This window comes from Phoxinus phoxinus (assembly GCF_949152265.1).
Source record: "Phoxinus phoxinus genome assembly, chromosome: 22".
Classification (NCBI taxonomy): domain Eukaryota; kingdom Metazoa; phylum Chordata; class Actinopteri; order Cypriniformes; family Leuciscidae; genus Phoxinus; species Phoxinus phoxinus.
The window spans coordinates 3,636,095-3,661,573 of record NC_136897.1 but is presented as its reverse complement, the minus strand read 5'-3'; the positions used below and the strand labels follow the sequence as shown (position 1 = coordinate 3,661,573).

Below are 25,479 nucleotides of genomic sequence, written 5' to 3'. Positions count from 1 at the left end.
TTAAAAATATAAGATTGGATCAGATCGAATCGAATCGAATCGAATAATGATAATCGATTCAAGATCTTGAGAATCGGAATCGAATCGATTCTTGAAATTTGAATCGATACCCAGCACTACCTGAAAGCAAGACACATGCTCAACATTTCTGGTCTGTTTTCCAAGAGGAGATAGCCTGGGAAAACCCAGACCACTTCCGGCAAATTTAGATTTGCTCTGCAAGTGGGTCTGGCAAAGAGCCCATTGAAACCCATTTCCAATCCGTCGAAATCGCGGCACCAATCAGAAACGTTGGGGCGGGCTTTACACGATGACGACAGAGCAGAGACGGTGACTGACGCAGATTTTGTGCATTACAGAGATGGATGCCGCCGTGGAACATCACAACATCACTCGTTCGAATCAGCTATCGCGTCTGTTTCAAGCGATTTAAAATGGTCATTTTCGTTAACACAAACAGAGAATTGCTGAGAGTCTCGAGATGTTTCGTCGCTCTGCATACGTCATGTCATTCATCGCTCTGATTGGTTTTAGATCTATCCGACGTCCGTTGGTGACGCCCCTGTGGAAATGAATTGTCTATGGAGCTTTGCCAGACCCTTACTCAGTTACAACTGAGAGTGGTCTGGGTTTTCCCAGGCTAAAGAGGAGAATGACTGAATTGTAAATGCATATACTGCTGATCTGTACTAGCATATAAATGGTCTAAAAGCAAACAGACATGGACCAAAAAGCACCAGAGTAAATGTTGACAAAATCTGCTTTCTTTGTGACTATTATTATGTACATTAATATTTGTAAGTATAAGAGATACCATTGAAAACCTTGTTGAAAGCCAGCGTATGCTGTGTTTTTTGGTGCTATTAGTTCCTTAGCATTTGCTTTGTTTTGAGTATACATGTTGATCATGTGCCTTTTTCCAGACAGAAAAATATATATACAAAAAGCCAACACGGTATCAGAACGGCTTAAAAAGTAACAATACGTACCTTAAAATTCACCAATCAAAATTCCTATTTTTTTATGGAATATTGCAGTATTTATGATAAATGATTTATCTGTGAACATAATTTTTATTAATGTGCCTCATAATCTTGAATCAGAATAACTTCCGCTCCCTCTTGCAGCATCTCCTTTATCTGATGTTCAGGGCGGGGCAAATTGTCACTCACATGAGATCCACCAATCACAAACCATAACCATCCAATCAATTCCTCACAGACAAAATCAAGCCCCGCCCTACATTTTTGTTACAGAAGCGTTTCACTTGAATATACGTCACATTAGGGAAGAAAATAACTTCATGCTGACTTTACAGTCTTAAAGTTTATGGTTTGAGCTTGGCTTTACCATTCTGAATGAGTATCTGGGAACGAGTGAAGTGTCCTTGAGTGGCGGCCATATGCAAAGGACTCTTCCCATCTTTATTCTGAAATCAAAACAAGAAAGGTCAGAGAAAAAAACAAACTGTAATATCCATCTGCCGTTTTTGGGTTCATGTGTCCTGACCGTAATGTTAAGGTCCGCCCCGTTATTGACCAGCAGCTCCAGACACAGGGCTCCGTCGCTGGAGACGGCAGACAGATGAAGCGCTGTGCAGCCTCGGGTGTTCGAATGGTTAACATTGGCACCACAGTTAACCAGCTGACTTGCAATAACCTCTTCCCCAGCATAACAAACCATGTGGAGAGCACTGTTTCCAGAACCATCTGCTTCATCAATCTAACACACCAAATGAGAGAGAACTCAAATCAAATTTGATTCAATTTAGTTTAGCTCAAAAACACTTTAATTTCCTCGTGATATCCACCGCAGCATCAGCTCTTTTCTCTCAGTGTCTGAAACGGTTCGATCAATGATTCAGTCTCTCTAAACCCCGCCTTTCTGAGAGCTGCTCTTCTCTGATTGGTCGACTGTGTCAGAAACCAAACGCTCATTATCATATCTGAATTTCAGCTCCGGATCTTTCTCAGCTCTTGATACTCAGTGATACGAACAGTAACGATGGCGTCGGTTTTACCGTATCAATCTCATCAAAGTGGATTTGCTTTGTCAGCAGAAAACAGCATCTTCACATGAACAACACGAACCAAACTCTTCCAGTCTCAGATACACTACTGTGTTTGAGGGTCAAAGTAGACGTTGTTCACGGCAGCCAATGAAGAACATAGACTGGCATTATGCAAATCTATTACAAACCTACGCAGATTCAGCCATAGATATACCTAATAAAGGCAAGATGTCTTACGGCGGAGTCTTGAACGGCATCACCCGGTGGCCATCTTGTCACAGGGAAGCTTTCTGTAAGGTGAGTGATCTGCACGAACACAAATACTCTTATCTCGCTGAAATCTTGACGGATTTACAAATGATTTGGTTTCTTACAAACGTTATTAACGTGGCTATAATTCTGGATGCTTGAACATGTTGAAATATATTAATTCTATAAATAATTATTCATAAATACGCAGTGTCGTAACTACATCTGACGTTTATAACAAACCAACCCGTTTGAAAATCGGTAGAAAATTTAGCAAGTTATGGTAATTCAGAAAGTTCATGCACCATTAAAACAATGTTACGAGTGAGCGAGCTGACTGTGGCAAGATGGCCACCGTGTGCGGACGTCAACCTCCATTGGCCAGCAGCGCGGACGAGACATCTAGCCTTTATTATATGATATCTATGGATTCAGCAGGAAGTGAGACTGGAATTACTGACGACTCGATTCAGATCAGAATCACTTTTCTTTTGAGTTAATCTGCACAATTTATCTGCACTTTGAAACTTTGCAGGCCATAAACATCTACAGTATATTAAACACCTCATGAAAGGTAACATCACAAAAAGCACAATAAGGGCCCTTTAAAACTACATGGGCAGAAAACATAATTGACAAATAATATCATTAACCTAACATGTTCCACCCCCATCCAATCAATTTAACTTCCTGCTATGGAAGTTAAAAGCATTGAAAATATGAATGTCATTTTAAAAATAAAATATAATTTAAAAAAAATACTTTATTGAGAGAAGCAAATTATCTAAAGTGCGAGTAGAAGTTCAAAATATATATATATTTTTTATATGTCTTCAGACAAAACTAGTAGGGATCACATGCAGAAATGCTCACTAATGTCTAGATATGATTCCTCACCTGTGCTCCATGTTTCAGGAGGTGTTTGACCACTTCAGTGTGTCCACTAAGAGCCGCTGCATGTAGAGGTGTAAATCCCTGCTTATCCCTGCAGGACACATCAGCACTGAGCGCTACTAAGAGCTCCACCACCTCCAGATGCCCTGATCGGCAGACACAAGCAGTCTCTGTAAGATAACACACTATTCTGAGCACTACATGAATACACATGCTTCTTCAGAGGACCAGATACCTTGATGAGCAGCCAGATGGATGGGCTGCCTGTCCTTTATGTCTCTGGCACTCAGGTTGGCCCCTTTGTCTAGAAGCATAGTCACTGTCTAAGGACATTGTTGATTAGTTTTTAAGAAAAGTATTACATAACATCCAAACCTCATCAATAATGTTTAAAGTCCCCCTGTAGTCAATAATTGTATCCCTTAAAACTCACCTATGATCACCCAAATTACATATTTTAAATGTTTTTTTTCTTTGAAAAAAATTCTTCATGCTTTAAAATATCTTGAATGTAACTCGACACCCTTGCCTCATTTAGTATACGCGGTTCTATGAATATGCAAATTAGCCCCTCCTCCACTCACTCAGCTCAGAGATGCACTCGTTGACGATCACACGTTGATCTGATTGGTTAGTTTGTGACGTCAGAAACACCAGCGATTTCAAACCATGTTTTTGAGACTATAGAGAAAATACTCAGCAATAGAGACGGAGCGTAACGCGTCATAATCTGAAGACCACGCCCACACCAGGGGCCGTAAACAATCCAACCGTCTCCATTGACTTTGCATTGCGAGAGGCTCCTCCTGGTCATTTCTTGCTTCTAACAAAAGACAGAAAAATGTGTGACGAGGTGTACAGCAAACAAGCTAAGAAACCCAGAAATAAGTTTTTAGAAGCTGTCGCCCCAAAAAACGAGCGTTTAAGGACTTAAAAGTGGACACAGGCTGGAACGAATGGGTAAATTGTGGGATCCTGACACTCAGTATGCACTAAACACAGTTACGTGTGCAGTAAGTTAAACATTTGGTCACTGGTGAGTCAAATATCCAAATGTCAGTTTTATATATTATATTTCTGTAAGATGAGCGATCCTGTGTTGCCGATTACATTCTCCTCCAGCGGGCGTACGCTAGTTCTCAGAGTAATGAGACACGTTACGCTCTCTCTCAACTCCCTGTCTCCACTTTTAAGTCCTTAAACACTTGTTTTTTGGGGTCGACAGCTTATAAAAACTTATTTCTGGGTTTCTTAGCTTGTTTGCTGTACACCTCGTCACACAGCAGCTTTTAGGCATTTTTCTGTCTTTAGTTAGAAGCAAGAAATGACCTGGAGGAGCCTCTCGCAATGCAGAGTCAATGGAGACGGTTGGATTGTTTTCGGCCCCTGGTGTGGCCGTGGCCTAAATACGCTCTGTCTCTATGGTGTTGACTTATGAATTTACACATGGTTTGTCTTAAAGCATATTAAAAACACCACATACACATATAAACAAGATTAAAAGCTGGATTTTCACCACAGGGGGACTTTAAGAGCTATAGAAGGCTACGTCTGCATGAATCCGGATATATGTGAAATACGCCTTCTGTCCACAGTGAGACGCTGTTTTTGTGCTGATCTTTTTATGAGGACTCTCTAAAGTGGAATCACATTGCAGTGTGGATGGAGGGATTCGAAAACGATAATGCTAATTGTACTATCTATTACTATATTGGCATGGTTGAGCCTGCTACTTACTTTTAGTGATGCTAAATGTTACTTTCTACAATCTTTATGATACATTCCTGCAAGATTACAGAAATGTTTCTCACAATTGCCGTCCTGTGTCAAAACATGAGGACTGTATACAATACAGTGGTGGCCAAAAGTGATTTCCGGCCTAGGACAATTTACATCTTCACCCTTTATTCAAATATTATAACAAATTTGCTAAAGATTTTGTAAGCATATTGCGTAGTTGTGCTTGTGCCAATTGTTGTATTTGTGATAATAATGCAATGAAATGTCAAATAATTTTTGGCTGTCATACAAAGAAATTACGAACATGCAAAAAACAAAAGAGAACCAACAAAATAGTAATAATTGATTATGTCAATTATAGTCAATATACTGTATGATTTTACTCGTGAGCTTTTTGTTCTTTTCTATGCAGTTTTTGCCAAACAATTTTGTCTGATAAATACTTTAACCAAGTTTAGTGTTGTGTTCTTCCCTCAAATTTAAAATATGTAGCAAATATAAAATATTTTCCTCATATTTTGATGTTTTAATCAAACTCGTAATAGGGTCACACAAATGTCCTCTCTGGACTTCACGTTCGGCCACCAGCAGAGATATTTTGCTAATAAAGTGATCGTGCCAAAAGAATAAAGTGAGAACTTTATAATGGCAGCTCTCTCGGTATCATCCGATTACGTTTTACACATGCGCAGTAAGATTTGAGTGTTTTCCGATGTTTAAAGTCGGTATGAAACGGAAGTTGTGATCGTCTTTTCTTCCCTATTGTATGCATATCCAAGGCCGAACAAGAACAAATGTAGGGCGGGGCTTGATTTTGTCCATGGGGAATTGATAGAGACAGAGCGTATTTAGGCCACGCCCACACCGGGGGGGGACAATCCAACCGTCTCCATTGACTTTGCATTGCGAGGGGCTGACTCCAGGTCATTTCTTGCTTCCAACTAAAGACAGAAAAATGCCTAAAAGCTGCTGTGTGACGAGGTGTGCAGCAAACAAGCTAAAAAAAGTTTTTATAAGCTGTCGACCCCAAAAAACAAGTGTTTAAGGACTTAAAAGTGGACACAGGCAGTTGAGTTAGAGAACTAACGTACGCCCGCTGGAGGAGAACGTAATCGGCAACACAGGATCGCTCATCTTACAGAAATATAATATAGAAAGCTGACATTAGGATATTTGACTCACCAGTGAACAAATGTTTAACTTACTGCACACGTATAACTGTGTTTAGTGCATACTGAGTGTCAGGATCCCACAATTTACCCATTTGTTCCAGCCTGTCTCCACTTTTAAGTCCTTAAACACTCGTTTTTTGGGGTCGACAGCTTCTAAAAACGTATTTCTGGGTTTCTTAGCTTGTTTGCTGTACACGTCGTCACACAGCAGCTTTTAGGCATTTTGCTGTCTTTAGTTAGAAGCAAGAAATGACCAGGAGGAGCCTCTCGCAATGCAAAGTCAATGGAGACGGTTGGATTGTTTTCCCCCCCGGTGGGCGTGGTCTTCAGATTATGGCGCGTTACGCTCCGTCTCTATTGGATTGCTATTGGTGGATCTCATGTGAGTGACAGGTTGCCCCGCCATCGTCATCAGAGAAGAGAAGAGATGCTGCAAGAGGGAGGGGAAGTTATTCTGATTCAAGATTACGAGTGCGCATGAATAAAAATAAAAAATTATGATGTGCACAGATAAATCATTTAGAATAAATACCGCATTAAAAAAAAATGTTTTTTCATGGTGACTTTCAGTGTGAACGAGAAACTTTTGGAAAACGCTAGTGTGGACGGAGAGCATTTGGAAAAGAAAATACAATTTTTAAATGTATCCTCCTGATTAATGTAGACGTAGACAGAGTTTCATATAAATCCTCAATGATTCGTCCTCGAGATTCAGTGTCACCTCTGCATGTCCACTGTGGACGGCGTGATGTAAAGCCGTTCTCCCAAACCGATCGGCCGCGTTCATACAGCCGATGTGGGGAAGCAGAGCATCCACACACTCCGTGGCTCTGTTGGCTGCAGCTACATGTAGTGGCGTCTGACAGAACCTGTCCGGCGCGTTCACTTCTGCTCCCTTCCTCAGCAGAAGCACAACAGAGCCCTGCATCACAACAGCACAGCATGAGAGAAGCAAACACAATGAACAGCAAGATGATGTTTTGAAGTCCTCTCATACTTCGTTCTGTGAGGCAGCGGCCCGATGCAGAGGGGTCAACCACTCCTGGTCTTTAGCATTAACATTAGCACCTAAAACACAAGATCACAGGCCATCAAAGACAAAATATATATATATATCATGTTCTATTAAGTTTAAAGGGATAGCTCACTTAAAAATTAAGATTCTGTCACCTCAAGTTGTTTCAAACCGGTATGAGTTTCTTTCTTTTGCTGAACACAAAGGAAGATATTTTGAAGAATGTCGGTAACCAGACAGTTGATGGACATCATTGATTTGCGTAGTATTTTTTTTTCCTACTATGGAAGTCAATAGGCTACAGCAACTGTTACGGACATTCTTCAAAATATCTTCTCTTGTGTTCAGCCAGAAGAAAGAAACTCATACAGGTTTGGACCACCTTGATGGTGAGTAAATGATGACAATTTTCATTTTTAAGTGAACTATCCCTTTAAAGTTAACTTCAATCACAATATATACACCACTCATCTAGGGATGGGACGGTATGAAAATTTCATATCACGATTATAGTGACCAAAATTATCGTGATTATCAATATTATCACGGTTTTGTTAAAACGAGATGAAAGCGTTTAAAAATAACTGATGCTCACACTGAAAACATTTCAACAAGTTTCTATATTTGAAAATCAACAAACAAATAAAACAAGCAGCTCTATGCACTTTTTTAAGCAAGATTCTATCCTGTGATCGTCATAGCAACGCATTATAACAGCGCACATCCATGCATCAACGGACGCACGCTCTCCTTTCATTCAAATATATTGTTTGAATAATATTGTTGTGATCATCTTGTCTGGACGATTGTTTTGTACGCTGAACGAAATCGATTTATAAACGGATAAGATTTGAAACATTAATCTCAATTCAATATGTCCCCATAATTATGTGTTTAAAAAAAAATCGGTCTAATAAGTGTAACTTACAATGAATCTATACATTAAATGTCACTCTTAATACTAATAGTAGTTGAACTTGTTTGTTCGTCTTTGGTTCAAAGCCACTTGCTGCAAACTTTTTTTCGCGGAAGCTTCACGTTTATTTCAAGTGAGTGAGATAAAATATTTTAACTCAAAACAACATTTTGCACCTAATTATTTCACAGACGTAGTTTTGGTATTGAGGTCAAAGTTAACTTGCCTTGCTTTCGCTATACAACAGTGGGTGCTGGTCACACAAGACGACTCGGCAGATTTTAAGTGTTTATATTGCAGTGACTTTTTGTTCTGCAGACCATCCTCGATTAAGTTTCCTTCAGGACTTTTGTAAAAGCCTAAATATGACCACACCTCAGATTTGGTCCTCTTAAAAGGCTGAAAATTCACTGCCATCCGCCATTCCTTCTCGAATAAAAAAAAAAAAGGCGCGCTGCACCTGCGTCAGACTGTTGCTGGCTGGGCAGGATTTACAGTGAGTTATTAAAATCGTGATAATAAAACACGGTTTTAATGATAATAAAATTTTAGACGATAATACTAACCGTCAGTACATTTTATCGTGGTTTATCGTGAAACCGGTAATCGTCCCATCCCTACACTCATCAAATGTCTCAACTTGTCACCAAGGCTTACAATTACAGTAACATTGTAAAAATATTATTACAATTTAAAGTCCCAGAGTGGTGAAAATCAAGCTTTTAAGTGTTTCATTTGTTTTAAGACAAACCATGTGCAAATTATTTATTTTAAGGAGTATTTTCTCACTGCAGTGAACCAAAGACAGTCTCAAAAACACGGTTAGAAATCGCTGGTGTTTCTAACGTCACAAACTACCTTGTAACCAATCAGATCAACATGTGATCGTCAACCAGTGGATCTCTGAGCTGAGTGAGTGAGTGAAGGCGGGGCTCATTTGCATATTCATAGAACCACGTATACTAAATGAGGCAAGGGTGTTGAGTTACATTCAAGCTATTTTAAGCCATGAAGCAAAAAAATTTCCAAGAAAAAAACATTTAAATATGTAATTTGGGTGATCAAATATGAGTTTTATGGGATACAATTGTTGACTACAGGGGGACTTTAAAATAACAGTTTTCTATGTGAATATATTGTAAAATGTACTTTATTCCTGTGATCAAAGCTGATTTTTTTTTTAGCATCATTACTCCAGTCTTCAGTGTCACATGATCCTTCAGAAATGATTTTAATAAGCTGATTTGCACCTGAACTGATGAGGATCTCCATGATATGAACTCCACCCACATACGCTGCAGCATGAAGGGCAGTGCGGCACTCTTGGTCCTGAAACAACTAATAGTTTTATTACCAACAAAAATGTGTGCTCGCTCTATCATTTTAATATGCAATATTTCAGCATTCTAGTCATCAGGTGCAATTATGCATTCTTACAAACATGTAAAAGGAGTAATCAGAATTTGTCAGAATCAGGATGTTTCTTCAAATATCATAAGACAAAACCCATATACCAGTTCATCCACTTCTTCCATTTGTTCCAACAAAAATTCCACCATTTCAGCATTCTGGCTGAAAACTGCCTGGACCAGGAGCGACTATGGAGAGAGGGATGAGTTAGAAGTATTAGTGAAGTTTGGAAAGGAAATTATTATGAATACATGGTCCAAATGGTTAAGCGTCATCTTTTTCATATTCAAAGTCAGGTTTATTGTCATTTTTAGTCACCATGAAATTGACTATGAAATACTGAAGTAGGCCTCTTTATATAAATGAGTTATCTGTGCACATCATTATTGGTTTAAATCCAACTTATTCTTGAGAAAATTGTGGATTATTAAAAAAAGGTAAACATTTTGGCCACAGTTTTTGGCTAAATTATTACAGATCATACTGTTGACGTCATGTGGGTTTTCACTCGACAGAATAAAAAGGCCACTATTAGGAGAGCAGATTGATATAACTAGTTTTACAGAGACAGTTTTTATCTAGCTGTCTTTATCACCGGAGTAAGTATATTAAAAATCAAACTGAAACAATGCCACAAAACAAACTAAACATGTCCTGGCCATGCTGCTGAAGACAACTAAAGCGAAAAACACTTACCTGCTCCTCTATGTTTAATATTCCCATCTCCTCAGATTAGTCAGGTCGGAGTTTATTCATTAGGAATCTGTAAATACACGTGTATGAAGGAAATATAGTTTGCTTTGAACGGCGAACAGTGAGCGGATCCGACCACTCGTCTAGTTGTTAAACTCACACTGCCGTAACATGAAGCTGCTGGTTTACAGCGCCACCTGCGGTAGAACAGAGGTATTACATCACGTGAGTTCCCTTCAAATCACATTTTCAAGATAAAAGATAAAACATAATGTATTTCTAAACAAAGATTACCTATTTTTACTTTTGTCAACATTACCGTGGATGGATAACTATACATTATGATTCCCATACCTCTGGGTGTATACTTTTCTTTTATATTATTGTAGTTCTTACTGTACTTTGGCCATCTCTGTTTTGTTGAAGGTCAGTTTATAAAAAGATTTAAGGTTTTATTATTGTAAAGAACCTCAATTCCATTTGCCATTTGAAATACAAATCTTTACTCGCCGTTTAAAGGCTTGGCTTTTGAACGGTCAAGAAATGTGAACATTTTTTATTAATTTATTGTAATTTAAAAGTATTAATAATATTTTTTTTATTTTTTTATTCACGATGCCCGCTGCCAGAAGGTCTGTCCTATATTTTCTTTTTCTTTGAACTTTTTGTCTGTACAGGTTTTTCTGTATTTATGTTTGTAAATGTTCATGTTTTATGGTCTTTTTAACAAGGACTACAGTTGGAAATGAGCCTATTGGCGGATATTGGCACATTTATAGAAATGTTAACCAAAGTGCACTGTCCTTAAAAAATAAATAATACAAAAATAAAATAAAACATGGAAGCTGATTTACAAGCACAATTTTTCCTGCAATGATTTGATTTATTGATATTAGCATTTTGACACTCACCAATAAATTAATATTTATTAAAAGATATTGTAAAATACAATTTTAATTTTTCACCCTCCCGAGGTAGGACCACATTTAGTAGCAAGTACAGTTGTATATTTCTTTGCTGTTCTTGTGTCATACATCTTAATGCTGGAAGTTTCACCCCTAAAAACGAAGCAAAATTCGGCTCAAGAATTCCAGGGTTGCAAAACACATTGTGATTAAAACCTCACCAAGCTTTAGGAAAATATATAGATTTTATCTCTTTTATTATAATATTAAGAGACCTAAATATTAAAACACAATGGCTCCATACTAGTGTAACAATAAATTGGGAGCTTAAAAAAACACACAATTGTTCTAATTATTCACATGTGACCATATGGATTTCTGAATTATTTAAAAAATTATTTATATATATATATATATATATATATATATATATATATATATATATATATATATATATATAACATGGTGGTATCCACATAGCAGAATGGATACAAACAACAAATGTTGATACAGAAGAAACTAACAATCAAATTATATTTGGGTAGAAAACAAATAAAAACACAAAAGATAATAAACCGCATAATATTTCTCCATATAAAGTGATGGCAGCCTATAGTTTTAGACTTAATAACTAGTAATCTGCTCAGATTTGTGACCTGAAGAAAGAAACCCTCCATCTGTACTCATAATAAATATACTGCAAAGTATCTCCTAAACTAAAAACTAAGTGCATCCAAATAGTGTTAAATATAAAAGTATACCATTGGAGAGACTCATAAAGAGATCTCATTTCATCTATAGAAAGTCAGCTTTAATAAATGACAATGAACAGTTTTGATGGTAACGCCATTAATACAGTTGAACAGGTCAACAGTTAACCCATAGGGTCAAGTACATCCCATAATGTAGATCTCAGCATGTTCAGTGTCCTCAACAACTAAGAGAATCAGTGTGTTTGCTGAAGGTTATCAGGTGAACACACTGGGGAAGCTGCTCGGCTCATAACTCGTCGTGCGGGATCTTCAGAGCGTGGTCACAAAGATCTGTGGGAAGAGTTACAAACTATCACATAAGTGCAAAATGCAAACGGGATGATCAAGATGTCCTTTTCAATATGTTACACGATATTGTACACATTTTATTAAAGGGATAATTTAACTAAACATGGAAATTCTGTCATTATTTACTAACCCTCATTTCATTCCCAACCCATTCGTCTTTGGAACTGAAAAAAAAAAAAATCTGCACCTCCATTGAAAGTCTATTAACCCAAAACTCTGACTCTTCAAAACATTCATAAAGAGATCATATAATAAATCAAATGCATATGAATCGAGCAGTTTTAATTCAAGTCTTCTGAAGAGACACAATCGCTTTATATGATGAAGAGATTTCATTTAGGCTCTTGTTCACTTGATCAGCAAACATGAACAGAAGCTCAAACGTGCCGCGTAACGCTGGGTACACACCAAAATATTTTTTACATCTTATAAGATTTTCAAAATATGATAGACCACAAACATGAGGACAAAAAATCCTAGATTTAACCGGTTTGCTCCTATAGTGTGTGGCGTGCCATGATGTGACAAAGACAGCACACACACACACACACAGATTTACAACCAGAGTCTCGACTGTGAACACAGGAAATATTGCGAGACTTCAGAATAAGAATGGCAGGAAGAAATTGCGATGATAGTGTTTGGAATGATTTTCACAGAAAATTCACGGGGGGGAAAAAAACATTGTACGCAGCATTAGAACCTTTTATACAGAAAGATATTCATTCTTTATTGGATTTATTGTCTCTTTAATTCCTCTAAAGAACCTCACTGAACCCTTAACACTCAGCTTCCTGCAAGTGTGTGTGTGTGTGTGTGTGTGTGTGTGACCGTGTCATCTCGCTTTCTGATTGGATATAGTTTCGTTTCACGTGATAATCTCCAGAGCGTGCGCGGGTTTGTCCTCGGGGTCCCCCCCCCCCCACACACATCAGGATTTCTGATCGTAAATATTCAACATGTTTAATATTTACGATTCGCGATCGGGGCGCCTCTGACGTTCTTCCGAGCAGGTTCGGACACACTTCACACCCAGGCAAAATCTGATAAAATAATCTGTAGAACCATCAAGATAATCGGGACATAGCTAGGATTGTCGGAAGAGGGGAAATCGGCCCAAAATCAGCCCGATTATCTTTTGGTGTGTACCCAGCATAACATGAGAATGAACCTCATGCATCAAGCAAGTACAGTTGAGCTTCTGTTCATGTTCGCTGATCTATCTCTGTGTCCTACGGAGGTCACATTTGTCGGCCGCGTACGTCATCTAGGATATCTAATTTCAGGTTTCAGGTATTAAAAAAAAAACAGGTTTCAAAGTCCAAGTTTTTCCAACTACAAAGACGCGTAGTTTCAAAGTCACATCGCCATCTACTGGCCTGGCAGCAGAATACAGCGATTTTAGTGGTTTTCGCAAATCCGTGTGTACGGGAATCGCTTTGACGATGTTGTCGTCTGTACGTGAAACTTTTCAAAAACACAAAAGGAAAAACGTTTCCATTTATAGTACATCGTTATCATGTGAACGGACAGAAATCACTCAAATTTCATTAAAAAGATGACAGTCTTGGGTGGTGAGGGTGAGTAACTCCTGGCAGAATTTTCATTTTTGGGTGAACTATCCCTTTAAATTTACTTGAAAATAGAGGGTGTCCCAGGTAACAGGTAAAAGAGATGCGGGGGGGATGAATGTGAATTTCATATAAAGGTTTGAAATGAAAGAATACTGAATCATGTATCCATATTTTCAGCCTTACCTGTCCTCTTACTGCAGAGCTTGTCTTTAACGTTGTCAGTCTCGTGAGAAAAGAATTCAATAAGTTCATCCTCATGCTGCTCGACGATCGTTTCACACTGTGAAGAAACGCCAGTGATTATAGTTTATTAAGTTATAAATATGGATATTTTTCTTACACAAACGCATCACTTTGCTTCAGAAGGCCTTTAATAACCCCTGGAGTCATATGGATTACTGTTATGATGGATGGATGCACTTTTTTGGGCTTGAAAAATCTAAGGTACCATTCACTCACATTATAAAGCTAGGAAGAGCCAGGACATTTTCTCTCTCATTGTGTTTGGCTAAAAGAAGAAAGTCATAAACACCTAGGATGGCTTTAGGGTGAGTTCATTATGGGATAATATACATTTTTGGGTGAACTATCCCTTTAAGGTTTGTCTTGTCTTACCTAAAAATTAATGCGTGAGCGTGAATAAATGAAAGAATGGATCTTACGGCAAACTTTAAGCTGGAGGTGACTCTGGAGTCAAAGGCCACACCAGAAAGGTCCATGGCAGTGCCGTCACGGGACGCGTGTCTCCCGTACGTCTTTCGATTGGTGACAGGGTCAACACGTTCTCCGTAATCATTCATCTTCTCACAAACCTCTTCCATCAGTTCAAGAAGATGACCCTCAGAACGAGAAAAGGGAACCTGAGGACATTAAAACAAATACATGAGGATGGAAATCTCAAAGTTGGTGTAAAAAAACAACAACATCTAAGAGCCAGTGTCATTATGAAACCAAAATATGTCACCTCTCTTACTGACTGACTGCCATCAGGATTAATCCTAAACGATCCCGTCTGGATCATTTTCTTGGGATCTACTTGGGATATGGCCCAGTCCATTTCATCAACTAATGCCCTGCATGCTGGGGGGGGGGGGGGGGGGGGGGGGAATAAGCAGGATGCATTTCAGAAATAATCCTTAAAACATTTCAAAGATGCAATTATGAAGGTATGCAACAGCGCAAGATTTATTGCAATCAACCCACAATGGCTGCCTAAGTATAATAATATATTAATGTGCTCGTGCAAAGGTTGAGGAAGGTGGAAATACCTCCACATTTGATGTCTTGTCTGGCTCCTTGTACCAACATTAGGTGCAAAGAGATCAATGCACAGAAAATAACCACGTGAAAATGTCTTTCCATCCCCATCTACGAAAACAAATTAATAAAAAAAGTCAAATAAATACAGGTTATTTCACACAATTAGATTTCACCGCAAACTTGGATAGTTGGGATAAATCTCTGAATGCCAGAAAACACAAAACACAAGCGAACAAGAAAATCCAACATGGTGTGTATACAATAATCGCACCGCATCACACGTATATTTGAACGCGTTCCGAGAACATACATACCGTTTTCTTTAAACGCACCGCACACACACACACACACACGCGCGTACATGAACTGATGACGTGCACACACACACTGGATAATTGTGGCTGAGCGGCTGACCTGAGATCTGCCACCACAGTTTGGTTTTTCTTCTTGACTGGTATTGGCTGTTGACAGTGGCTGTTCGGTGCTTTACCGCCATCAACCGAACTGGAGAGAAATACAAATTTGTTTTTGCTATTTGAAGCCTTACCTAACCTTACATTAAAAATAGGGCTGTCGAAAGATTAATCGTGATTAATCGCATCCAAAATAAAAGTTTGTGTTTGCATAATATATGTGTGTGTACTGTGTATAATTATTATGTATAAATACACACACATTCATGTATATATTTAAGAAATATTTGCATTTATATACTGTATATACATTGATATAATTTATAAATATTTTATATATAAATATAACAAAATATATACATGATTGTGTGTGTTTTTATATATATATAAATAATTATACACAGTACACACACATATATTATGTAAACACAAACTTTTATTTTGGATTTGATTAATCACGATTAATCTTTTGACAGCCCTAATTAAAAGTAAAACAATCATTATTTTTGTTTTCAAATACACACTGGTGGTCAAAATTTGGAATATAAAAAAAATGATTAGTTCACTTAAAAATTTAAATTCTGTCATTCATTATTTACTCACCCTCAAGTTGTTTCAAACCTGTATGAATTTATTTCTTCTGCTGAACACAAAAAGAAGATGTTTTGAAGAATATCGGTAACCAGACAGTGGATGGACCCCATTGACTTACTTTTTTCCCTTTCCTACCATTGAAGTCAATGATGTCCATCAATTGTCTGGTTACCGGCATTCTCCAAAATATATTTTGTGTTCAGCAGAAGGAAGAAATTAATACAGGTTTGAAACAACTTGAGGGTGAGTAAATAATGACAGTTATCATTATTTATATCATTATCACATGAGTTTTAATTTATTAAATTATTCCTTTTTATTATTATTATTATTATTAAAGAAGTCTCAACATAATGCATTTAATCGATCAAAAATACAGTAAAACAGTAATATTATGAAATATTTATATACATTTAAAATAGCCTTTTAACTGTGGTCAAAGCTGAATTTTCAGCACCATATTACCCCAGTAATCATACTAATATGTTGATTTGCTGCTCAAATGCTTAGTTATTAACAATGGTTCTCATTATCATCAATGCTGAAAACGTTTTTGAGGCTTAGGCTAATATTGTTGTGGAAACCATGGTTACATTTTTTTTCAGGATTTTATGATGAATTGTAATTTCAAAAGAACATAATTTATTTAAAATATAAATATGTTGTAACATTATGTATTTACTGTCACTTTAATACATTTAATAAAAATATTGATTCCTTTCTTTTTTAAATCTTACTCCCCCAAAGCCCGTAGGCAGGGGGTGTTCGGGTGGTTCAAACGAACCACTGCCTGGTCTAGAATTTAAGTGTTTTTTTTGTTTGTTTTTTCATGTGATTATTGTCATCGTTGTTTTAATCAATGCTTGTGACAAATATTCTGGGTTCCTGTTTCAAATTAATATGATATACGCGCGCCACACACACACGTCCAGATAGCTTCGCACCGAGCGCACGTCAGAAACCAACCCAGTTGAATTTGACCAACACCTTTGGAAGGTATTGGAAGATCCCCCTTTCTTACTGTTCAATGAATGTATATTAAAAAAAGGATTTGGTCACAACTATGAAACAAGGATTAATTTCCCTGATTCCTAAACCAGATAAAGATGCCCATAATATAGATAATTGGAGACTATCACTTTATTAAATACAGACTATAAATTGTTTGCACTAGTATATGCAAAAAGATTAAAGTCCGGATGAAATAAAATCATTAATGAGACTCAAACAGGTTTCATGAAAAATAGACACATTAGTAATAACATTCGCCTTATAATTGACCTTCTGGACTATTCTGATCAAATTGATTCAGGGGCTCTTATTGTGTTGTTAGATTTTTGTAAAGCCTTTGACACCATCGAACACGGCTTCTTACTCCATTCACTGAAAGTTTTTGGTTTTGGCAATAATTTCATTGATATTATAGAAATGTTTTATAAAGATATTATTAGCTCTATTATTATGTCAAAATGTCAAGGAAAATTTGATTTCTCAGTTCATCACCCGCCCCTTTAATTAATTGCGGTCTCATAAAGTTATATAACTCAATAAATATATTATTTAGCCTACATTTGTTTTTTTTACAAGTTAAATTATAACGAGAGGATTTGAGTGTGCAGATCTCAGCACTGGGCAAAAACTAGTTTTGAGTGGTGAGGGAATTCGAACTAAAACTTATGCAGCCCTACTTTTGTGTTTACTCTTATTCTTCGAGAAAAACTTTCAGGCTAACTAATGTTTTAATGTGCACTTTATAACAAATGTTTAAAAAAATGGTAGTTTGAATAAAAATCACCCCCAGGAAAACTTTTATTTGATCATCTTTTAATGTCCAAACAGTATCCCTGCTGTCCCTCACACCCCAGTGCACGATCCAAAAACGGGTCAATGATGATTTTTTTTATTTTTTATTTTTTCTTAAGCACTTCTTGCTCTTGTTGGCCTTCGTCTTGGTTCGACTCGCATTGCCAGAATTTTGAAAGGCAGCTGCCGATGCAAGCCGATGAAAGCCCCCAATCTGGTTGGGAAAATTACAAAAGAAAAGAAAATGATTGACCAAAAACATCTTTAAATCTTTACTGTACCTCATTTTCATTTTAAAAATCATATCAACAACAAATACAGATTCCTTCGAGAATGGCAGAAGTATTTGAGCATTTATATTTACCATGTCCAACTGCTGGATGGGGTCTGTAATGTGGGACGCACTCTCATGACGATCTGTGAGCCTGTCAAAAATTTTCTGGATCCCGGCCGCCATCTGAGAATCCGGGAGCTCCTCGGCTTGCGCTTCGTCATGTTGTAGTTTCTGTAGAACACATGAATAGTCTGTAATCTTATGAGACAGAACTGTACAGAAGACATATGTACCACAGTGACATCAGTGTGTGTTTTTGTGTATTTACCAATTTTTCTATTTCGGCACATAAGCTCGTAAGCAATTCCCTTTGCTGAACCAGTTGGCTTTGTGCCTGCAGGTATTCAAGTTTGACTTGCTCATATTCCTCTATTAACTTCTGTTTTTCCTGCTCCTGCGCTTCCCTCATCCCGGCCATCTCTTCTCGCATTTTCTTGTGCAAAGACTGCACTGCCTGACGTTGACTTTTTAAAGTGTTCTTCAGTTCAAATGGCATTAAATAAGGGGGAAAGAGAGAGAAAGATGGGAACATTAGTATAGAGTACTTTAGATATAAAAACGGGGATAATGTAAAATTCCAAGAAATGCACCTTGTCTTTAAATATAAAAAAATATATAAATCAATAACTTTATGCAGATATTTTCTGCCTAATCGTTCAGAAAACTGAAAATTGAACCGCACATCAAATAAGACCAAGCCAAACTTGCGATGTGATTGGCTCTTCTAATTGTAAGGTGGGACTATTAGCCTATTATTAGTATAATACTATGACTACCTTTTTTGCCTCTCTCTTCTCCCATTCTTTCTTCTTCTCCATGAAGGCATCATATTCTGCTTGTAGCTTTCTTATGTTTTGTTCATAAATACGAGTCTGTGCTTGGTCAGACGCTGCTGCTTGTAAGTGACGGTCAATGGCCTCATTTTCCTGGAGAGAAAGACAAAAAGGGGGTTACTGATGATATTGAAGTCCGTTTACACATTCATTATCTATGGAGTTGTTTCAGAATGTCGCCTTACTTGCAACTTCTCCTCATGCGCCGCCTTTGCTCTCTTGATTTTTTCCTCTTTTATTTCTACCTTCTTCTCTCTTTCTTTTAGACGTTCTTCCCTCATATCCAACTCCTGACAACAGCACACACAAGATAGAGCACTTTACACTCATTTAAACTGGAACAGCCAAAATGTGAATATATATATATATATGTTTTATACTACCACCTTTTCCAGAGCATCCATTGCCCTGGTCTCACTCTCAGCGTCCTCATGCACATCTGAAAGCCGCATTGCGATTGTCCTCTCATCTGGCAGATCCACACCCAAATCCTTCCTATATCTAAAAATATGATCAATCTCTGAGTACACTCAATTCACTCGGAGGGCTTGACACTTACTTTTCAGTGTTTTTTGGCTTAATAAGGGGATAGTATTCAATTCAATTCACATTTATTTGTATAGTGCTTTTCACAATACACATCGTTTTAAAGCAGAAAATGCCACATTACAATTAGAGTGATCTGTTATCAGAGGTAACTGTCTAAGTTATGCATTCCAGAAATGTACTAAATCAGTCAGCGAAATATGTATTAGCCTAATTTAAACAATGTAATAATTGAATGCAGAAACAATGAGCTCATAAAAGTAATGAATACTTGTTTGTTAACAAATGATTTTGACATTTAGAAAATGTAGCATCTGTAACTGCCACCAAGTGTTAATAAGTAGTGTTCATGACATAAATGTTGATATGACTTCTATGGCTTACGTTATTGTATGCGCGCTGTTCTTATGTGAGCGCGCACGCACAGTGAGAGTGAGGATGCTCGCGCAAAGAGGAAGATGACCGCTTGCTGACTGCTATTTTATTTTACTGTGTTTAACTGTTACTTCCACTTTGATTTGTAGCGTGTTTCAGAGTGTTTTATTTTCCTTGTTAGCTAACATTCGCTCTTTGACATGTATGTGAAGAGTGTGCTTAACTGAGAGGACATCTATAAAAGAACTACCAGTCCGTTTGCACTGTCTTTCCTATTCTTCATCCGGGCAGACTTCCAACAGTCTGACAGACAGACGTTACACATTGTGCATCATCTGAAAGGATATAGCTACACTACACACGTTTTTTGTTCTGCTTTAAACTGTTTTTAGTAATTATTGATAGTCTTACTTTATATAGGGATTTGATGGTTTCACATTTATGAATGATAATGTTAATTGCTAAAGTTTTTTTTTTTTTAAACAATGATAACGTTAACGCTCTCAGAAAAAAGGTAACCTAATGTTAGCTACAAAACACAAGCGTGGTTCACTTTAAAAAGGGTAACGGTTAGGCCTACACCGTTGTACCTAAAGAGTTTATACCTCAAAAGGTACATGTTGGTACCTAAATGGTAGGCCTATATTAGAACAATTTTAAAGTTTACCGTCCCAGTGACAGTTTTTACCAATAGAGTTCAGTGGAAATAGCTTGAAACGCATCCGTTAACGTTAATCTCTGAAACCGAATCTCAGCTGTTATAACGACGACACATTAAATTAATACTTGCTTCCCACAAAAACGGTTTAGGCTGTAATAAGTAATACATAATGTATAAAGTATACTTACAATTCCATTCCTTTTTGGAAAGCCATGTTTCGATCGAAACTCATCTTCGTAGGCTAACGTTAGACTAACAACAAGTTACAACAAACTTTCTGCTGGCGTGATTTAAACTTTCAAAAAATGCCAAAACATATGATTACATTAACAGACCTTATGTAGCCCCGCCCCTTCAAATCAGTGTAACTAATAACCGTGTAAGCATTATTAATACTAGGCTATAAATTAAATATTTTGTTGTTGTATGGATCAGTAGCCTAAATAGGCTAATCTGTTCAAATGTAACGTCTATTATTCCATACTGTCTGTATTGTATTATTCAGATCGTCTCAGTCAAATGCACTTTGTTGTCTACATTTATATACAAAATTATAAAAAAAATAATAATAAAAAAAAGCTGCAAGCTTTATTTATCGGTGTTCAAGCAGTTAAGGCCTTTAAGCACAAAAGCATCAAAAGACATTAAGTTTTATTTAGCAAGCATTTAACCACTGACATCATAGATGGAAAAGGCCATGTTTTAGCATGATTTACCATGATATACCACATTTTAGTGTGATTTTTCATGATTTACCATGTTCCAGTATGATTTACCATGAATCTAGCATGATTTACCATAGTTTACCATGATATACCAAGTTCTAGTATTTCACCATGATTTACCCTGTTCTAGCATGGTTTACAACCATTGAACACATTCTAGTATGATTTAAGATGATTCTAGTATGATTTACCATAGTTTACCATGATTGATCTTAGTTTACCTTGATTTACCATGTTACAGGATGATTTACCATGATATACCACATAGAATGATTTACCAGGATTCTAGCATGATTTACCTTATTTATTACTATGATTTACCACGTTTCTAGCAATTATGTGAAGCGTCAGAACAAATGAAGTGATAAACTGACAAAATATGATTGTGTTATAATAGTAATTGTTATATAAGTAATTTTTTGTGTCTAAAATATATGAATGCAAAAGCACAAGTGAAAAGACTATTAATAAGTAGAATGTCCAGCAGAGGGCAGTAGAAGACCACTTATTGGCTCACTTTCATTTTACAAGTCTTGATTTTTACCAGTTTTTCCATGTTAACTCCATTATGCATGCTTACACACATATTACACGTCCATTATAATAACAAATATATAGCTTTAAGAATTTGTTTATTAGCCAATGCTGAAAGCTGATAAAAAGATTACAAATATAATCCTGCTGCTCTCTCTAGCGGACAACAGTGTTATTACAGCCTCATCTTACAGTTGAAGTGAATAAATGAATGGAAATTTGGTTTCTCACTTATATTTCGGGAACGAGAAGGCGAAAGAAATCTGATTTATAGGCTTTTGAGTGTATTTTGAAACGCCCATTTTCGAAATGACCCTGTTATAGCCATACGAAAAATGCAAAAGTTAAACTTTTTTTTTGATAATTATTGATCTAAAGAGTCCAGAGAATTGAGAACTGAATTGATGTTTGTTTATTTGATGGGATTACAATAGAGGTGTTTTTTTCTGTCATTGTTCGACATTACAAAATGTGTACAGTACTTTCTTGGTTGATGCTAAATGTTCTCTGAACTCAAAAACACAGCCAAACATGTTCGGGAGAATGTCAAGGCACGTCATGTTATTGAGACCAGAACAAGGACCATAGAGGTCAGTCACGGTGTCACTTTGAGCAGAATTTCAAATATCACATCAGCCGTCCATCACTAAGACCACAAACAGAGGTCAAGGGTCAGCAACATTTTTGGTGTACTCTAGTTTTAAAAGCAGACTACTCATAAATGCTGCAAAAAAAACACAACCCCCCCCCCCCCCCCAAAAAAAAACAAACAAACAAACAAACAAACACAATGTCAGAAAACCACTTGTTGGTGTGTGATTATAGTTTCCAAAGTAGCATCACATCTTCATTGGCTTTGACATCCCATCTCTTCTGCTAAATATCCTAACACTAGTTTCTCCATGGAGAAATCATGAGCACTGGCATGATTAAAGAATTTTAGCATAATAAAAACAGGAAGTTGATGTTACTCCTTATCCATTTATATTCCTCACAACATACACTATGATTCTACAAGGACTTTGATTTGAATCACATAAAGAGCTACTCAAATAACAATACGACCAGGGAACATAATTTTTTCTCTCTCTCTTTCCATCCACTTGTTGACCTCCCAGAAAACTGGTTTAGAACCAGTCAGCTTCACAATGAAACATAATTTAAAATCCAAAGAGATCCTACGACAACAAAAACACGACACCGAATCAAAATAGAGTATAAAACAAGTCAAGGATTAGTGTAAGGATTTTAGTTGGACAGACAATATTACACCATCACGATCCCGTTCCTTTATGTCGGCATTATTCCGCTATTGCTTGCGAATTAAAAACACATCAGCGTTCCTTGAGCTAAGAAAATAAACTTACCTAACCAGACACTGGATTTCTCAAAATGCAAATATTATATTTCTAAATATTAACAACGTTCTAAAACATAAATATAGGATAGCTAAAAACAGTTGCAGCAGATGACGGCAGGTCTGTCGGTCATAAAAAGGTAAGACGTGGTCTGTGCGTCTCATATGTAGGGGTACTGAGGGACCCTCCGGGGACTGAGCTGATAGCTGTTGTACGCCCCGCTTCCTCTAGTGGTGCTGCTGGTGCTCGTGGTCACATAAGGGTGAGCGGGGCAATGTTGCTGGTAGTGGCCGGAGAGTCTGTGGACCACACCTCCAATGGAGTCCTTTGGGATAAGACTGGCTGCATAGTGACTGGTGGGCGGGGCATGAATGGAGGGGGAGGAGCCCTGGACAAGCAGGAGGTGCTCCATGTGGGATGCGGGAGTGGGGTAGGTGTATAGGCTGGGGGTGCTGGTGAACGAGGGCGCCTCCTGGAGACAGTAATGAGAGGAGGCCGGAGAGTACGTGTGCTGTCGGCGCAGGGACGATGAGCCACCGGATGGTCCTTGGGATGAGGAGACTATGTTATAGAAATGTTTTTTTTTTCTTTTTTTTTTTTACAATATATAAGATTGACCGTCTGTAAAGCACTTTGGATCAACAAATGTTGTGTTTATGTTGTGCTCTATAAATAAATTGACTTGACTTGACTAGCGCTTGTTGCATTACAATTTAAGTTTTTACTAATTGCATTACAATTTTTACGTTTTAGCAAACATTACGTAGCATTTTAACTAGAGAAAATGTATATAATTTTTTTCATTGAAATATATTTACTTGAATTCACATTCTGCAACTGATTAGATGTTAAACCGGCTTGCCATAATATTATTAAGCTATTTCTAAATAAGAGAAATGGCATATGATTCAGTGGTTAAGAGATATTACGCATCAAAAACTCAATGATCATAGCAGTGATACAAACATATCTGAAGCACAGTGTAATAAATGTGTGATGAGTTCCCTTTCAAGTGAACTCGAGCTGTGTTGAGACGCGGTGGTAACGCCTTGCGTGATTGCGTCGTGAAGCACGTGCATAATCAGTCCAATGGAAACGGGAGACGTCACAGTTAGTCCTCGAGGGGGCTGACTGTGAGCATTGCGAGAAGCTGTCCGTGAGGACGCTCCGCTCTCGCCGGGCGTTCTTTGAGGAGGACGGCTCGGTGCGCGCTCCCCGGGGCGCGGGTCCCGCTGTTGCTGAGGCACAGCGGCGGCGCTCGTCTTGGGGATCGCAAATGGATCTAACAGCGGGGTTTGAGACGGGCCTCGCCCTATCTCTGCCCTCACCTGTTAGCTCCAGTGCCTTACCGCAGGGAGAAGCACGCGCTGCGGTTTCTTCTCCCGCGATGAGGCACCAATATTGCAGCTATCCAGTGCCGAGGAACCGGACGCTGTTAGTGTTGTCACAAGTGAACATGAAAACACGCCATATCATACACTTGTAGATGAGGAGCTTGTGGAGGTTTTATCTCGTGCTGTTGCTAAACTAAATATTGAATGGCCAGCTGAAGATCATGATGTGTGTAATAAAAAGAGTTTATTAGATGAGAGATTTTTACCATCTAGAGCACTACCTCCTCGCCGGGGATTGCCGTTTTTTCCCGATCTCCACACTGAGGTGTCGAAATCGTGGAATAAACTGGTTTCATTTCGTGTTTTTAATCCCCAAACTTCGAACTATAGTAATGTCATGGGGATTAAAGACGCAGGTTATATGACAATGCCTCAGGTTGAAGAGACGCTTGCGAGCTATCTCTCTCCTGAGTCAGCGTCATCATTTAAAGCCCCGGCGTTACCCACCAAGCCATTAAAATCAACATCAGCGCTGGTGGGTAAAGCATATTCGGCAGCAGGTCAGGCTGCGGCGTGCTTGCACACTATGTCTATACTGCAAGCATACCAGGCTGATCTGCTTAGGGACATAGGTGAATGTGAGGAAGTCAGCGCTGACGCAATTTGAGAACTGCGTCGCGCAACAGATTTATCTCTCCGGGCCACCAAAGAGACGGCGAAATCGGTTGGTCGGACTATGGCAGCTATGGTGGCCACGGAACGTCATTTATGGCTTAATCTAGCTGATTTAAAAGATAGAGATAGGTCTGTTCTTCTGGACGCTCCGCTTTCGCCCTTGGGTCTATTCGGCGACGCAGTGAATTCGGTCGTCGATAGATTCCAAGAGACGAAAAAACAATCAGCGGCGTTCCAGAGGTTTCTTCCTCGCCGATCTAATGTCCCTGAGACTGCTGGGCAACGGGAGCCGTCTCGGGCGTCTACAAGCTCCTCACAGCACAGAGTGCATCAAAAGAAGAGCGTCGCCTCTCGGGCTCCTCCACACGCTGGGGGACCTGGGTGGCGGTCGCAG

General features: G+C 38.1%; 3 protein-coding genes across 14 annotated transcripts in view; all 3 read right to left on the bottom strand.

Annotated features, from left to right (window-relative positions):
- ankrd52b (ankyrin repeat domain 52b) overlaps window positions 1–10,331 on the bottom strand; it is a 51,449-nt gene extending 41,118 nt beyond the window's left edge. For 2 of the 7 annotated variants that reach the window (XM_079598325.1, XM_079598329.1), the window contains exons 1-9: window positions 10,104–10,295; window positions 9,512–9,595; window positions 9,248–9,326; window positions 7,064–7,134; window positions 6,788–6,988; window positions 3,390–3,477; window positions 3,158–3,300; window positions 1,510–1,722; window positions 1,351–1,429 (exon numbers count right to left, since the gene is read on the bottom strand). In XM_079598325.1, the coding sequence (XP_079454451.1) occupies window positions 1,351–1,429; window positions 1,510–1,722; window positions 3,158–3,300; window positions 3,390–3,477; window positions 6,788–6,988; window positions 7,064–7,134; window positions 9,248–9,326; window positions 9,512–9,595; window positions 10,104–10,130 (985 nt within the window). In that variant the 5' untranslated portion in view covers window positions 10,131–10,295. Of the gene's footprint in view, window positions 1–1,350; window positions 1,430–1,509; window positions 1,723–3,157; window positions 3,301–3,389; window positions 3,478–6,787; window positions 6,989–7,063; window positions 7,135–9,247; window positions 9,327–9,511; window positions 9,596–10,103 lie in introns of those variants that run through there. The other 5 variants (XM_079598326.1, XM_079598328.1, XM_079598327.1 and 2 more) reach the window with 5 other exon arrangements.
- Window positions 10,332–11,462: 1,131 nt separating this feature from the next.
- On the bottom strand, window positions 11,463–15,430 carry cnpy2 (canopy FGF signaling regulator 2). 5 transcript variants are annotated; one of them, XR_013795936.1, is made up of 7 exons: window positions 15,315–15,430; window positions 14,909–15,008; window positions 14,605–14,720; window positions 14,303–14,500; window positions 13,824–13,920; window positions 11,676–12,048; window positions 11,463–11,615 (listed from the first exon to the last, which is right to left on the bottom strand). XR_013795936.1 is itself a non-coding variant. In XM_079598050.1 (6 exons), the coding sequence occupies exons 2-6, from the start codon at window positions 15,006–15,008 to the stop codon at window positions 12,005–12,007; spliced, it is 555 nt and encodes a 184-aa protein (XP_079454176.1). In that variant the 5' UTR covers window positions 15,215–15,338; the 3' UTR covers window positions 11,466–12,004. The 5 variants fall into 5 exon arrangements, 3 of the variants coding, with proteins under 3 accessions (XP_079454176.1, XP_079454178.1, XP_079454177.1); XR_013795937.1 differs by having other exon boundaries at window positions 11,468–11,615; window positions 15,215–15,338; XM_079598050.1 differs by having other exon boundaries at window positions 11,466–12,048; window positions 15,215–15,338.
- Window positions 15,431–16,478: 1,048 nt separating this feature from the next.
- Window positions 16,479–21,124, bottom strand: LOC306990540 (uncharacterized protein). 2 transcript variants are annotated; one of them, XM_079597494.1, is made up of 6 exons: window positions 20,648–21,124; window positions 19,264–19,378; window positions 18,821–19,167; window positions 18,313–18,522; window positions 18,075–18,215; window positions 16,479–17,924 (listed from the first exon to the last, which is right to left on the bottom strand). In XM_079597494.1, exons 3-6 carry the CDS (start codon window positions 18,860–18,862, stop codon window positions 17,808–17,810), a joined length of 510 nt encoding a protein of 169 aa, XP_079453620.1. In that variant the 5' UTR covers window positions 18,863–19,167; window positions 19,264–19,378; window positions 20,648–21,124; the 3' UTR covers window positions 16,479–17,807. The 2 variants fall into 2 exon arrangements, with proteins under 2 accessions (XP_079453620.1, XP_079453619.1); XM_079597493.1 differs by lacking the exon at window positions 20,648–21,124 and having other exon boundaries at window positions 19,264–19,462.
- Between the last annotated feature and the right edge of the window lie 4,355 nt (window positions 21,125–25,479).

What these genes read in the sequence shown, in the direction of transcription:
- cnpy2 (XM_079598052.1), bottom strand. Translation starts at nt 15,008, where the DNA reads ATGGGGATGGAAAGACATTTTCACGTGGTTATTTTCTGTGCATTGATC. An exon ending in ACAAGACATCAAATGTGGAG is followed by an intron (nt 14,721 to 14,908) that starts GTATTTCCACCT and finishes CCCCCCCCCCAG; the next exon opens with CATGCAGGGCATTAGTTGAT. An exon ending in GCTCTGCAGTAAGAGGACAG is followed by an intron (nt 12,049 to 13,823) that starts GTAAGGCTGAAA and finishes CTCTTCCCACAG; the next exon opens with ATCTTTGTGACCACGCTCTG.
- LOC306990540 (XM_079597494.1), bottom strand. Translation starts at nt 18,862, where the DNA reads ATGGAGAAGAAGAAAGAATGGGAGAAGAGAGAGGCAAAAAAG. An exon ending in AGAAGAGAGAGGCAAAAAAG is followed by an intron (nt 18,523 to 18,820) that starts GTAGTCATAGTA and finishes TTTGAACTGAAG; the next exon opens with AACACTTTAAAAAGTCAACG. An exon ending in CCATCCAGCAGTTGGACATG is followed by an intron (nt 17,925 to 18,074) that starts GTAAATATAAAT and finishes TTTCCCAACCAG; the next exon opens with ATTGGGGGCTTTCATCGGCT.